The sequence below is a fragment of the Coregonus clupeaformis genome, chromosome 20 (genome assembly GCF_020615455.1).
Source record: "Coregonus clupeaformis isolate EN_2021a chromosome 20, ASM2061545v1, whole genome shotgun sequence".
Lineage (NCBI taxonomy): Eukaryota > Metazoa > Chordata > Actinopteri > Salmoniformes > Salmonidae > Coregonus > Coregonus clupeaformis.
This window is the reverse complement of record NC_059211.1, coordinates 34,089,479-34,101,357: the sequence shown is the minus strand read 5'-3', so window position 1 is coordinate 34,101,357 and position 11,879 is coordinate 34,089,479. Positions and strand designations below refer to the sequence as shown.

The 11,879-nt window shown below is 43.1% G+C and overlaps 1 protein-coding gene across 16 annotated transcripts in view; it reads left to right on the top strand.

The window, feature by feature from the left end:
* ptprfa (protein tyrosine phosphatase receptor type Fa) overlaps positions 1–11,879 on the top strand; it is a 331,026-nt gene that overhangs the window by 142,023 nt on the left and 177,124 nt on the right. For all 16 annotated transcript variants that reach the window (XM_045205467.1, XM_045205479.1, XM_045205478.1 and 13 more), the window contains exon 3: positions 9,642–9,787. In XM_045205467.1, coding sequence (XP_045061402.1) covers positions 9,642–9,787 — 146 coding nt within the window. The remainder of the gene's footprint in view (positions 1–9,641; positions 9,788–11,879) is intronic.

Genomic DNA, 11,879 nt, shown 5'->3' with positions numbered 1-11,879 from the left:
TAGGCACCACACTGAGCTACTTAGATAATTGTTCAGTTCAGTGATTCAACACACCTGGTCTTCCAGGTCGGTTAAATAAAAAAGTGTATTCGGCACTCCAGGACCAGGGTTGTCTACCCCTGCAGTAAAGTTAGTACATACTGTACATTGTTAGAACAATAATGCTTTCTGAATATGTACATGTGTCTGTGTGCCCTGCGGGAATTGAACCCACTACCTTGGCATTGCTAGTGCCATGCTCTTAACAACTGAGCAACACAGGACCTTCAGAACATGCAGCTCGGGCTACTGTACTGTCTGTTTATACTACACCCCATGGGTTCAGGATCAAATGTCATTGGCTGTGTGTCCTCCGGAACAAGAAGTGCACAACTCTGCCCATACCAACCCTAAGCGGTCCTCAGACAGCAGTGTGTGTTTTAGGCAGGCAGTCTTTTGGGCAGCTTTTATGTTGATCCATTCCGTTTTGTCATTGTTGATGTGTTAGAGATCCAACTAATCTATACAAACTCCAGATTATCTCTCGACTTTTCCATCTGTCTCATTATATATTCTGATGAAGGGATTATTATTTTGGGTGCCACTGTACTGTGCAATATGTTGGTGTGTAGCTAGAAGTTAAAATGTGGAGAGGGAGTTCAATTGTATTCTAGTACGTGGAAATTACCCCAAATCATCTGGCTGCCATTTTAACAGACATAACATGTTATAATATGCCTTGCACCAAGCATCTGCCACTAATGAAATCACAGTAAAACAGCTTAACTATAAATTCTGATAATTGCTACACTACAGACTTGAACTGAATCCTGTGAGATACTCCCCAGAAATACAGGATCGATTAGTGGCCTTTTTCTGATAAGGTGAATCGCATTTAAGCTCAAATTGAATCTATTTATGATTAAATTATGATCATACGATTAAGTATTTATTACTTTGGAGACAGCAGCCCCTGTTCTCTCTGATAATAATGTGTTATTCAACTTTTTCCTTATGGCCCGTCCTTGAAGAATGTATATAGGAGGTCAAACGTTCTTCTCCCTCCTCTCTCCCTATATCTCTCACCGCTCTCTTTCTTTCTCATAAAGAAGACATTCAGCATAGTCACGTAATGTAGTGGAGAGAACATTCACAGCTGTCAGTCATTTTACATTTTAGTCATTTAGCAGACGCTCTTATCCAGAGCGACTTACAGTTAGTGCATACATTTTTCATACTGGCCCCCAGTGGGAATCGAACCAACAACCCTGTTCTACCAACTGAACTACACGGGGCCATGGAAGCGTGGGGCTGAAGGAGAGAAGGAGCAGAGCACAGAGCAAGTTTTCCATTTAGAATGTCATGGCCCATGGGTCAGGCCATTGTGACCATGGAAAATAAATAGCTAAATACGTCTTCTCAACCTCGATCCCCCACCGTGTCCCTCAGATTGAGAACCTAAGTCACCGCTGCCGCCTCTGTGACTCTCTCTTTCTTTCTGTCTTTTCTCTTTCTCTTTTTCACTCTATCTCGCTACCCTCTCTCTCTCTTGATCTCCATCTTAATCTTTCTCTCTTTTTTTCTCTCTCTCGCTCTTCCTCGGTTCACACTGGAGCATGTATATGGGGTGCTGGTTCACCGTCTGTAGGGGTGTGGGGCATCAGGGGGGTTCTATGCACAATGGACGAGGAGAGGGGTTGGGTTCTAGCTTTTTACGTTCGTTAAGATGAAGTAAAGTTTGTGGTTGTAATGATGAACTATTGGGCCAATAAAGGTATTTTAAAATAAAACAGTCTCTATTCCTCTTGATATTGATCTAAATATCTTTCTCTCTTTCTCTTTACTCTTGCTAGCTCTATCTTATTTTCCTCTAAAATTGTGTTTTAAAGGACAACCTTGTCCTCCTGAATACTGGCCACTCCCATTCCCGGTCTCATCACCTTCCTTCTCCCTCTTATGTACTAACCAATAGAGCCCTTCCTAGATGGCCATTTTGAAGTTGTTGTTGTTGTGACATTGTGCCAGTAGCGGAATATTGATTCAACACCCCGGTGGACTGCAGATGATTTTATTTGAGGACAAATATAGGAGTAGAGGTAGCTGGCAGACAGACAGACAGACAGACAGACAGACAGACAGTGGTATCTATCTATCCTGTCCCTTAGAGACTGGGCTGTGTTCTTGTTTCTTTAAGCCTGGGTTCATGCAGGGGGAAACTCGGTTCCCTAGTGGAATTACACACTATTGCCCATGGTGGTGCACTGCTTCAGTCATGCTGTTACTGTAGTTCCCTCAATATGGTGGGTTTATTAAGAACGATTGTCGCTTTCTCATTTAGGTTAAGATGAAACAAATCAGACTGTCAAACAGAAGGCACTTACATCGGTCTAGGCAGGTAGCTTAGCGGTCACGTGTGTGGCCAATAACCAAAAGGTTACTGGTTCAAATCCCTGAGCTGACTAAGTGAAACATCTGTTGATGTGCCCTTAACCCTAGTTGTTGTTCTGGATAAGAGTGTCTGCTAAATGTACACTGAGTGTACAAAGTGTTAGGAACACCTGCTCTTTCCATGACATAGGCTGACCAGGGGAAAGCTATGATCCCTTATTGATGTCACTTGCTAAATCCAAGTCAATCAGTGTACATGAAGGGGAGGAGACAGGTTAAATAAGTATTCTTAAACCTTGAGACATGGATTGTGTATGTGTGCCATTCAGAGGGTGAATGGACAAGACAAAATATTTAAGTGCGTTTGAACGGGGTATGGTAGTAGGTGCCAGGCGCACCGGTTTGTGTCAAGAACTGCCACAGTGCAGGGTTTTTCAAGCTCAACAGTTTCCCGTGTGCATCAAGAATGGTCCACCACCCAAAGGACATCCAGCCAACTGTTGGAAGCATTGGAGTCAACATGGGCCAGCATCCATGTGGAATGCTTTCGACACCTTGTAGAGTCCATGTCCCAACGAATTGAGGCTGTTCTGAGGGGAAAATATTAGGAAGGTGTTCCTAATGTTATGTCCAGTGTATTTCTCATTCCCCTCTGAGTGGTGAGAGAGCGAGAGAGAGAGCGCTGTGGCTGCGATATCACCATAGCTGTGCCTAGGCAGGGTGTAATTCTTTCCCAATATGTGATACCCAGTTTAATTGCTATTCCTCCATAGGGATCCCACTCACTGTGTTGTATACACACAGCTATACATACCTATTAGAGAGAACGGTTAGACATGGAGTGTTGTCTTTGATGTTGATGATGAAATGAATTCTACATTACTTCATGGGATTTGTCATAGCTCTAGCAGTGTGGGTTTAGGGCTTAGTGTAGTTCTAACGGACAGTATTGTTGGCCTCTTGGTTAGTATGTAGTCACAAATGGAAACAATATTAGTTAAACTAGTATTGACAGCCATTATGGATGGGGCCAATTTACAGGGAAACAGGGTGCCATTTGAGACCAAGACACTGTCTGCAGAGTCTACAGAGTGGAACATGGCCACCATTACATCATCACAGTACAGCACAGAGCAGAGAGGACAGCTCAACGCTCCCTTAGTGTCTCTGTCAGAGTTACTGCGGTGAAATAAGCACTCTGTTTAGGAGAAACGCTAAGGCCAGGAGGATATTTTGGGGCAAGAGAAAAGGGATGGATGGAGAGAGGGAAAAAAGAGAGAAAGATGTGGGTAACTACACTACAGATGTGGGTAACTACACTACATATGTGGGTAACTACACCACAGATGTGGGTAACTACACTACAGATGTGGGTAACTACACTACAGATGTGGGTAACTACTACAGATGTGGGTAACTACACTACAGATGTGGTTAACTACACTACAGATGTGGGTAACTACACTACAGATGTGGGTAACTACACTACAGATGGGGTAACTACACTACAGATGGGGGTAACTACACCACAGATGTGGGTAACTAAACTACAGATGTGGGTAACTACACTACAGATGTGGATAACTACACTACAGATGTGGGTAACTACACTACAGATGTGGGTAACTACACTACAGATGTGGATAACTACACTACAGTCGGCTATGCCTCACTACTAGAGTTGAATGGCGGGAACCCGGTTACCGAGATTTACCGGGATTTACAGCCCAAAACCACTCCCTTTTCCCGGGATAAATAACTGCGAGAAACTGGTAAAATATAATAAATTATTGATATGAAAAGCATGGCGTGTAATGGAACTGTTAAATTAGATGCAATGTCTAAATCTGGCTTCTCTACAGCCTCTGCATGATGAATCAACGTTCAGGGTGGGGACAGACAGCCCATCTCAGTATGGAGCACAGTTTACAATGCATGTAGACCTACAGTATCATCTCATCATGTTAACTTTTTTTCTTGTGACAGGTAGGCCTACATTTGCTGCAGCAACAGTAATACAGTGGGGGGGAAAAGTATTTAGTCAGCCACCAATTGTGCAAGTTCTCCCACTTAAAAAGATGAGAGAGGCCTGTAATTTTCATCATAGGTACACGTCAACTATGACAGACAAAATGAGATTTTTTTTTTCAGAAAATCACATTGTAGGATTTTTAATGAATTTATTTGCAAATTATGGTGGAAAATAAGTATTTGGTCAATAACAAAAGTTTCTCAATACTTTGTTATATACCCTTTGTTGGCAATAACACAGGTTCAACCATTTTCTGTAAGTCTTCACAAGGTTTTCACACACTGTTGCTGGTATTTTGGCCCATGCCTCCATGCAGATCTCCTCTAGAGCAGTGATGTTTTGGGGCTGTCGCTGGGCAACACGGACTTTCAACTCCCTCCAAAGATTTTCTATGGGGTTGAGATCTGGAGACTGACTAGGCCACTCCAGGACCTTGAAATGCTTCTTACGAAGCCACTCCTTCGTTACCCGGGCGGTGTGTTTGGGATCATTGTCATGCTGAAAGACCCAGCCACGTTTCATCTTCAATGCCCTTGCTGATGGAAGGAGGTTTTCACTCAAAATCTCACGATACATGGCCCCATTAATTATTTCCTTTACACGGATCAGTCGTCCTGGTCCCTTTGCAGAAAACAGCCCCAAAGCATGATGTTTCCACCCCCATGCTTCACAGTAGGTATGGTGTTCCTTGGATGCAACTCAGCATTCTTTGTCCTCCAAACACGACGAGTTGAGTTTTTACCAAAAAGTTCTATTTTGGTTTCATCTGACCATATGACATTCTCCCAATCCTCTTCTGGATCATCCAAATGCACTCTAGCAAACTTCAGACGGGCCTGGACATGTACTGGCTTAAGCAGGGGGACACGTCTGGCACTGCAGGATTTGAGTCCCTGGCGGCGAGTTTGTTACTGATGGCAGGCTTTGTTACTTTGGTCCCAGCTCTCTGCAGGTCATTCACTAGGTCCCCCCGTGTGGTTCTGGGATTTTTGCTCACCGTTCTTGTGATCACTTTGACCCCACGGGGTGAGATCTTGCGTGGAGCCCCAGATCGAGGGAGATTATCAGTGGTCTTGTATGTCTTCCATTTCCTAATAATTGCTCCCACAGTTGATTTCTTCAAACCAAGCTGCTTACCTATTGCAGATTCAGTCTTCCCAGCCTGGTGCAGGTCTACCATTTTGTTTCTGGTGTCCTTTGACAGCTCTTTGGTCTTGGCCATAGTGGAGTTTGGAGTGTGACTGTTTGAGGTTGTGGACAGGTGTCTTTTATACTGATAACAAGTTCAAACAGGTGCCATTAATACAGGTAACGAGTGGTGGACAGAGGAGCCTCTTAAAGAAGAAGTTACAGGTCTGTGAGAGCCAGAACTCTTGCTTGTTTGTAGGTGACCAAATACTTATTATCCGCCATAATTTGCAAATAAATTAATTAAATATCCTACAATGTGATTTTCTGGATTTTTTTTCTCTCAATTTGTCTGTCATAGTTGACGTGTACCTATGATGAAAATTACAGCCCTCTCTCATCTTTTTAAGTGGGAGAACTTGCACAATTGGTGGCTGACTAAATACTTTTTTCCCCCACTACTTTTTTTCCCCCCATAGACCAAATTCGTGTCTGATTTACCCATCTCCATCTGGCTTTCGGGTATCACCTTATTTTTTAATTGTAAAGAATGTAAATTTTTTATTGCAGCTGCAGAGTTTTAAAACAGCCTATCACTCGAATATCATTGCTTTAAATCAGTGCACACGCGAGCACTCTTGCGGTCTTTCTCTCTCTCCATCAACTCCATTCAAATTACATCCAAAATAGATAATCGTGTTCTAGATTGATATATAGCCCTATATATAGATGTCCTAGCCTACCTCTTTCAGGTAATAAATTCAATGCAGTATTAGCCTTATATTTAGCTAATTAATTATGGGTTATGCATAATAAGCTTATAATTTATAGCCGCTGTCTCTTGCGCAATACGCAACCACCTGTGCTCCGCTGGTCTCTCTTTAAAAAACGCTCCTTAGCTCTTGGAGTCCCATGCACAAAAAGCTAGACTATAATAGCTTACTGGACATTATTTTTATAGCATTTCTTGTACCAATAGACTATTCGAAGATGGATGCAAGCTCTTTTTTGATGAATGTTAACAATAGCAGCCAATAGAACTCACAGGTAGTTTGAAAGAAGCACGAATGTGCGATGGCGGTAGGCTATAGCAGTTATTTGTTCAGACCCATAACCAGTCAATCTTCGTGAAGAGAAGTGAAATCCTTCTGCATCTAATTCTAGTCCTATATTTTTCAAGGATGTCATTAGAATGATGAAGATAAGGACAGCAAAACTTATTGGAGGTAGGCTAATAACATTAGGATAAACATTATGAACGGTATATAGGTCTATGCGTCAGCCTACCTCCAATATATTTCTAAATGAAAATGATTAATTTAAATTCACTAGCCTATAATTGTAGTCCCCATGTGCTGCACCAGAATCGCATGTTCTCATCTGCTTTATCATGGTTTGAACAATGTGCGTAATTCCAGTCCATATAATACAGTATAATACAATACAGTACTCAAAAAGATTAGCCTACTGGAGCTAGTTTCATTTATTTACCTGAGAGAGTATATAGCTAGCTACATCAATGGGCTTTTATGTTTTTATAGGCTACTGCGTAATGTGCAGTAGCCTATATCATATATGTATTGGATAACTGCACAATCATTTTGACTTTTTTGGGCTTGGGTTAGGGTTAGGGTTAGGGTTAGGGTTCAAATGCATTTAATATATGGCTCATCAGGCTCAGGTAGCATCAGGTTAGAATTTTCATGCTGATCAAAGTTCTAGTCAAATCCAGACATATTTATATGTTTTATAATGGTTTTGAATGACACTTCCGGTTTTGGCGGGAAATACCGGGTTACCCGGAAGAGAAAAGTGATTTATTCTCGGGATGGAACATTTGTAAAATACCGGGACAATATTCAACCCTACTCACCACCCCCTACATCTAGCGCCCACACATCACGTTTTATTAACCCTTCCTTACCCTACAGATACTGTGGCTGTCCCAAGTGTCACCCTATTCCCTAAATAATGCCCTATGGGCCCTGATAAAAAGAAGTGCACTATTTTTAGGGAATAGGATTCCATTTGGGACACAGCCTGTAACTGCACCCTAACACAGAGACACTGACATACTCATCCCTCCTGCTCTCTGAAAACAGACCTGATTCCCCAAGGGCAGGCATAGCTCTGCATAATGCATCTACTACCAGGAACCGAGATACACATGTACACATGCATGCCAGCACACACACACACACACACACACACACACACACATACACACACACATACACACACACACACCCACACACACACACACACACACACAGAGAGACGTAGCTAGAGAACCCAGGCAGAATACTGTATGTTTTGTCGGCATATATTTGTGATAGCCCAGTGTGTGTGTGTGTGTGTGTGTGCATGTGTTAGCCTGCAGCGGTGGTGCTCTGACGAGTTCAGTGGAATATTTAATTACATCTCTGTCTCATCATTATCCCTCTAATATTTGTTGCCATGGAGCTTTAATATGATGGTGTGTCATCCCAGACAGTTAATTGTGTTCTGTTTGATACCCCCTCCTCTGAGATATGAGACACAGACTGCATCCTAAATGACATTCTATTCCCTATTTAGTGCACTACTTTAGTAGTGTACTACATAGGGAATAGGGTGCCTTTTGGGAGGAAGAGAGACTTGTTGTTCCTAAATGGTCAAGCCTAGGGCTTGGGTTAATCCCACATGTTTATTCAGGCACGATAAAGGAGGATATTTAAGATTTATATTAGTATATGCTAGTTTTGTATCATAATTAATGAGAGAGTCTTACAGGCACTGGAAGTGGTATGTCAAGTACAGCAACAACCCAACACATGACAGAAAGGACAGTACAGCACTGGACGGTTTTGGTTCGCAGGCTTTTTTGACTTGGTTTGGCTGCAGGCAGTTTGGTGTCAGTGTTTGAAAACACGCATTGTTACTGCCTGAACATTAACTGGTAGGGAAGTGTGAAAGCCCTGGAACCTGCCCAGAGCTGCCAACTCCTGTGTTATTGTTGTCTTTCTCTTTCTCTCTGTCTGGCCTTGATGGTCCTAACGTCTACTTGGTACGGTCAGCAGAGGATCAGCCTCCTCTCTGATTCCTCATTAGGTTTTGTCTTTCTAGGGAGTAGTAGAGTCGAGAAGGGTAGAGTAGAGTATAGTAGAGCAGAGTAGAGTAGAGTATTTATTATCCCAGAGGAGCAATTCATTTTGCAGCATGTGTTAAACAACATAATGAACACTTGACATTAATATACACCAAAACCAGTATATACAGCAATATGTACACAGCACACAATACTACTACAGCTTGTTGAGGAAGCTGATAGCAGCTGGGATGAAGGAGAGTGTAGACCTGTTAGTTTTAAACTTATGGAGCCTGTATCTGCGCTCTGAGGGAAGCATCGTAAATTTGTCAAACAAAGGATGCTGGGAGTCCCTCAGAATGGATTGCGCCTTGAGTATGACTCGTGTCTGATACACTTTGTTTCACAATGTTACCTAACCCATTCATAGATGCTAACTAGCGCCTATTGACGATAGTATCTGCTGTCCGGAGGAGTTTTGCTAAAAGCCACGACGCTCGTTCTGAATGTTAAAACGCATCACTTGCGGTACGGTTTTGGAAACATAAGGAATGTATCTTTCATATCAGCGAGAAAAAAAATTCTAAAAACAAAAGGTTAAATTACTACACACTTTTATAGGGTTAGGGTTCCCACACGGCCATATTTCCATGTTACAGTGCTTGTTTCCGGAAGACAGAGGCATCCCTGTGCTAATTAGCTATCTGCGTCTCCTAACACCTGTGTGTAAACGGAAGACGGACGCCACAAACGTGTTGTCACTGAAAAAACTGTCGGCTGCAACTGTGTTAAACCGGTTAAACAATGTACATCTTTTGCATTTGAGATAAAAAATAAAAAAAATAAAAAGGGGGTGTTCACATACTTTTGTATATATAGTCTATGAAAGTAGAGGGCTTTATGTTTCTAGAACCGTACTGCAATTGATTATCTGCGCTCTGAGGGGAGTTTTTCCATGCCACTGTGCTGCTGCTTGCAATTTGGGGTCTAGTGTGAAATTTGATTGATGTACTTTAGTTGTCCTCTCTCTATCTCTCTCTCTCCCAGGCATGCCCAGTTTCATCAAGTCTCCAGACGACCAGACAGGTATTTCGGGAGGAGTGGCGTCCTTCGTTTGCCAGGCGGTGGGCGATCCCAAGCCACGCATCACCTGGATGAAGAAGGGCAAGAAAGTCAGCTCTCAGCGCTTTGAGGTGCATGATCTACTTTACTATTGTATTTTATTTCTTTATTTGACAAGGACGATATTGCACCAGATTTGAGCTACATAGCTATGTAATTCTCACAGAAATGTTAAGAAACACTGTAGGAAGCCCAAGCAGACAGAGTAGTCCTTTCCAAATTACATTAATAGATTCATTCTTATTCTATGGGCGTACCCACATGTTTCAAAGCACCACTCAACCACATAGATCAAATAAAAAAATCAAATCACATTTTATTTGTCACATGCGCCGAATACAACTGGTGTAGACCTTACAGTGAAATGCTTACAAGCCCTTAACCAACAATGCAGTTTTAATAATAATAATAATAATATGCCATTTAGCAGACGCTTTTATCCAAAGCGATTTACAGTCATGAATACTAAAGAAAATCACCAAAAAAAACCCAATATAAAATAATAAATAAAAGTAACAAATAATTAAAGAGCAGCAGTAAAAATAACAATAGCGAGGCTATATACAGGGTGTACCGGTACTGAGTCAATGTGCTGGGGCACCGGTTAGTCGAGGTAATTGAGGTAATATGTACATGTAGGAAGAGTTATTAAAGTGACTATGCATAGATAATAAACAGAGAGTAGCAGCAGCGTCTGGATAGCCATTTGATTAGATGTTCAGGAGTCTTATGGCTTGGGGGTAGAAGCTGTTTAGAAGCCTCTTGGACCTAGACTTGGCGCTCCGGTACCACTTGCCATGTGGTAGCAGAGAGAACAGTCTATGACTAGGGTGGCTGGAGTCTTTGACCATTTTTAGGGCCTGGTATAGAGGTCCTGGATGGCAGGAAGCTTGGCCCCAGTGATGTACTGGGCCGTACGCACTACCCTCTGTAGTGCCTTGCGGTCGGAGGCCGAGCAGTTGCCATACCAGGCCATGATGCAACCAGTCAGGATGCTCTCAATGGTGCAGCTGTAGAACCTTTTGAGGATCTGACGACCCATGCCAAATCTTTTCAGTCTCCTTAGAGGGAATAGGTTTTGTCGTGCCCTCTTTACGACTGTCTTGGTGTGCTTGGACAATGTTAGTTTGTTGGTGATGTGGACACCAAGGAACTTGAAGCTCTCAACCTGCTCCACTACAGCCCCGTCGATGAGAATGGGGGCGTGCTCAGTCCTCTTCTTTTTCCTGTAGTCCACAATCATCTCCTTTGTCTTGATCAAGTTGAGGGAGAGGTTGTTGTCCTGGCACCACACGGCCAGGTCTCTGACCTCCTCCCTATAGGCTGTTTCGTCATTGTCGGTGATCAGACGATGTTGTGTCATCGGCAAACTTAATGATGGTGTTGGAGTCGTGCCTGGCCATGCAGTCATGAGTGAACAGGGAGTGCAGGAGGGGACTGAGCACGCACCCCTGAGGGGCCCCCGTGTTGAGGATCAGCGTGGCGGATGTGTTGTTACCTACCCTTACCACCTGGGGGGCGGCCTGTCAGGAAGTCCAGGATCCAGTTGCAGAGGGAGGTGTTTATTCCCAGGGTCCTTAGCTTAGTGATAAGCTTTGAGGTCCTCTGTAGCTCAGCTGGTAGAGCACAGCGCTTGTAACGCCAAGGTAGTGGGTTCGATCCCCGGGACCACCCATACACAAAAATGTATGCACGCATGACTGTAAGTCGCTTTGGATAAAAGCGTCTGCTAAATGGCATATTATTATTATTATTATGGTGTTGAACACTGAGCTGTAGTCAATGAATAGCATTCTCACATAGGTGTTCCATTTGTCCAGGTGTGAAAGGGAAGTGTGGAGCGCAATAGTGATTGCATCATCTGTAGATCTGTTGGGGCGGTATGCAAATTGGAGTGGGTCTAGGGTTTCTGGGATAATGGTGTTGAGGTGAGCCATGACCAGCCTTTGAAAGCACTTCATGGCAACAGACGTGAGTGCTACGGTTCGATAGTCATTTAGGCAGGTTACCCTAGTGTTCTTGGGCACAGGGACTATGGTTGTCTGCTTGAAACATGTTGGTATTACAAACTCAGACATGGAGAGGTTGAAAATGCGGCCTTGTGAATGTTGACCTATTTAAAGGTCTTACTCACATCGGCTACGGAGCGCGTGATCACACAGT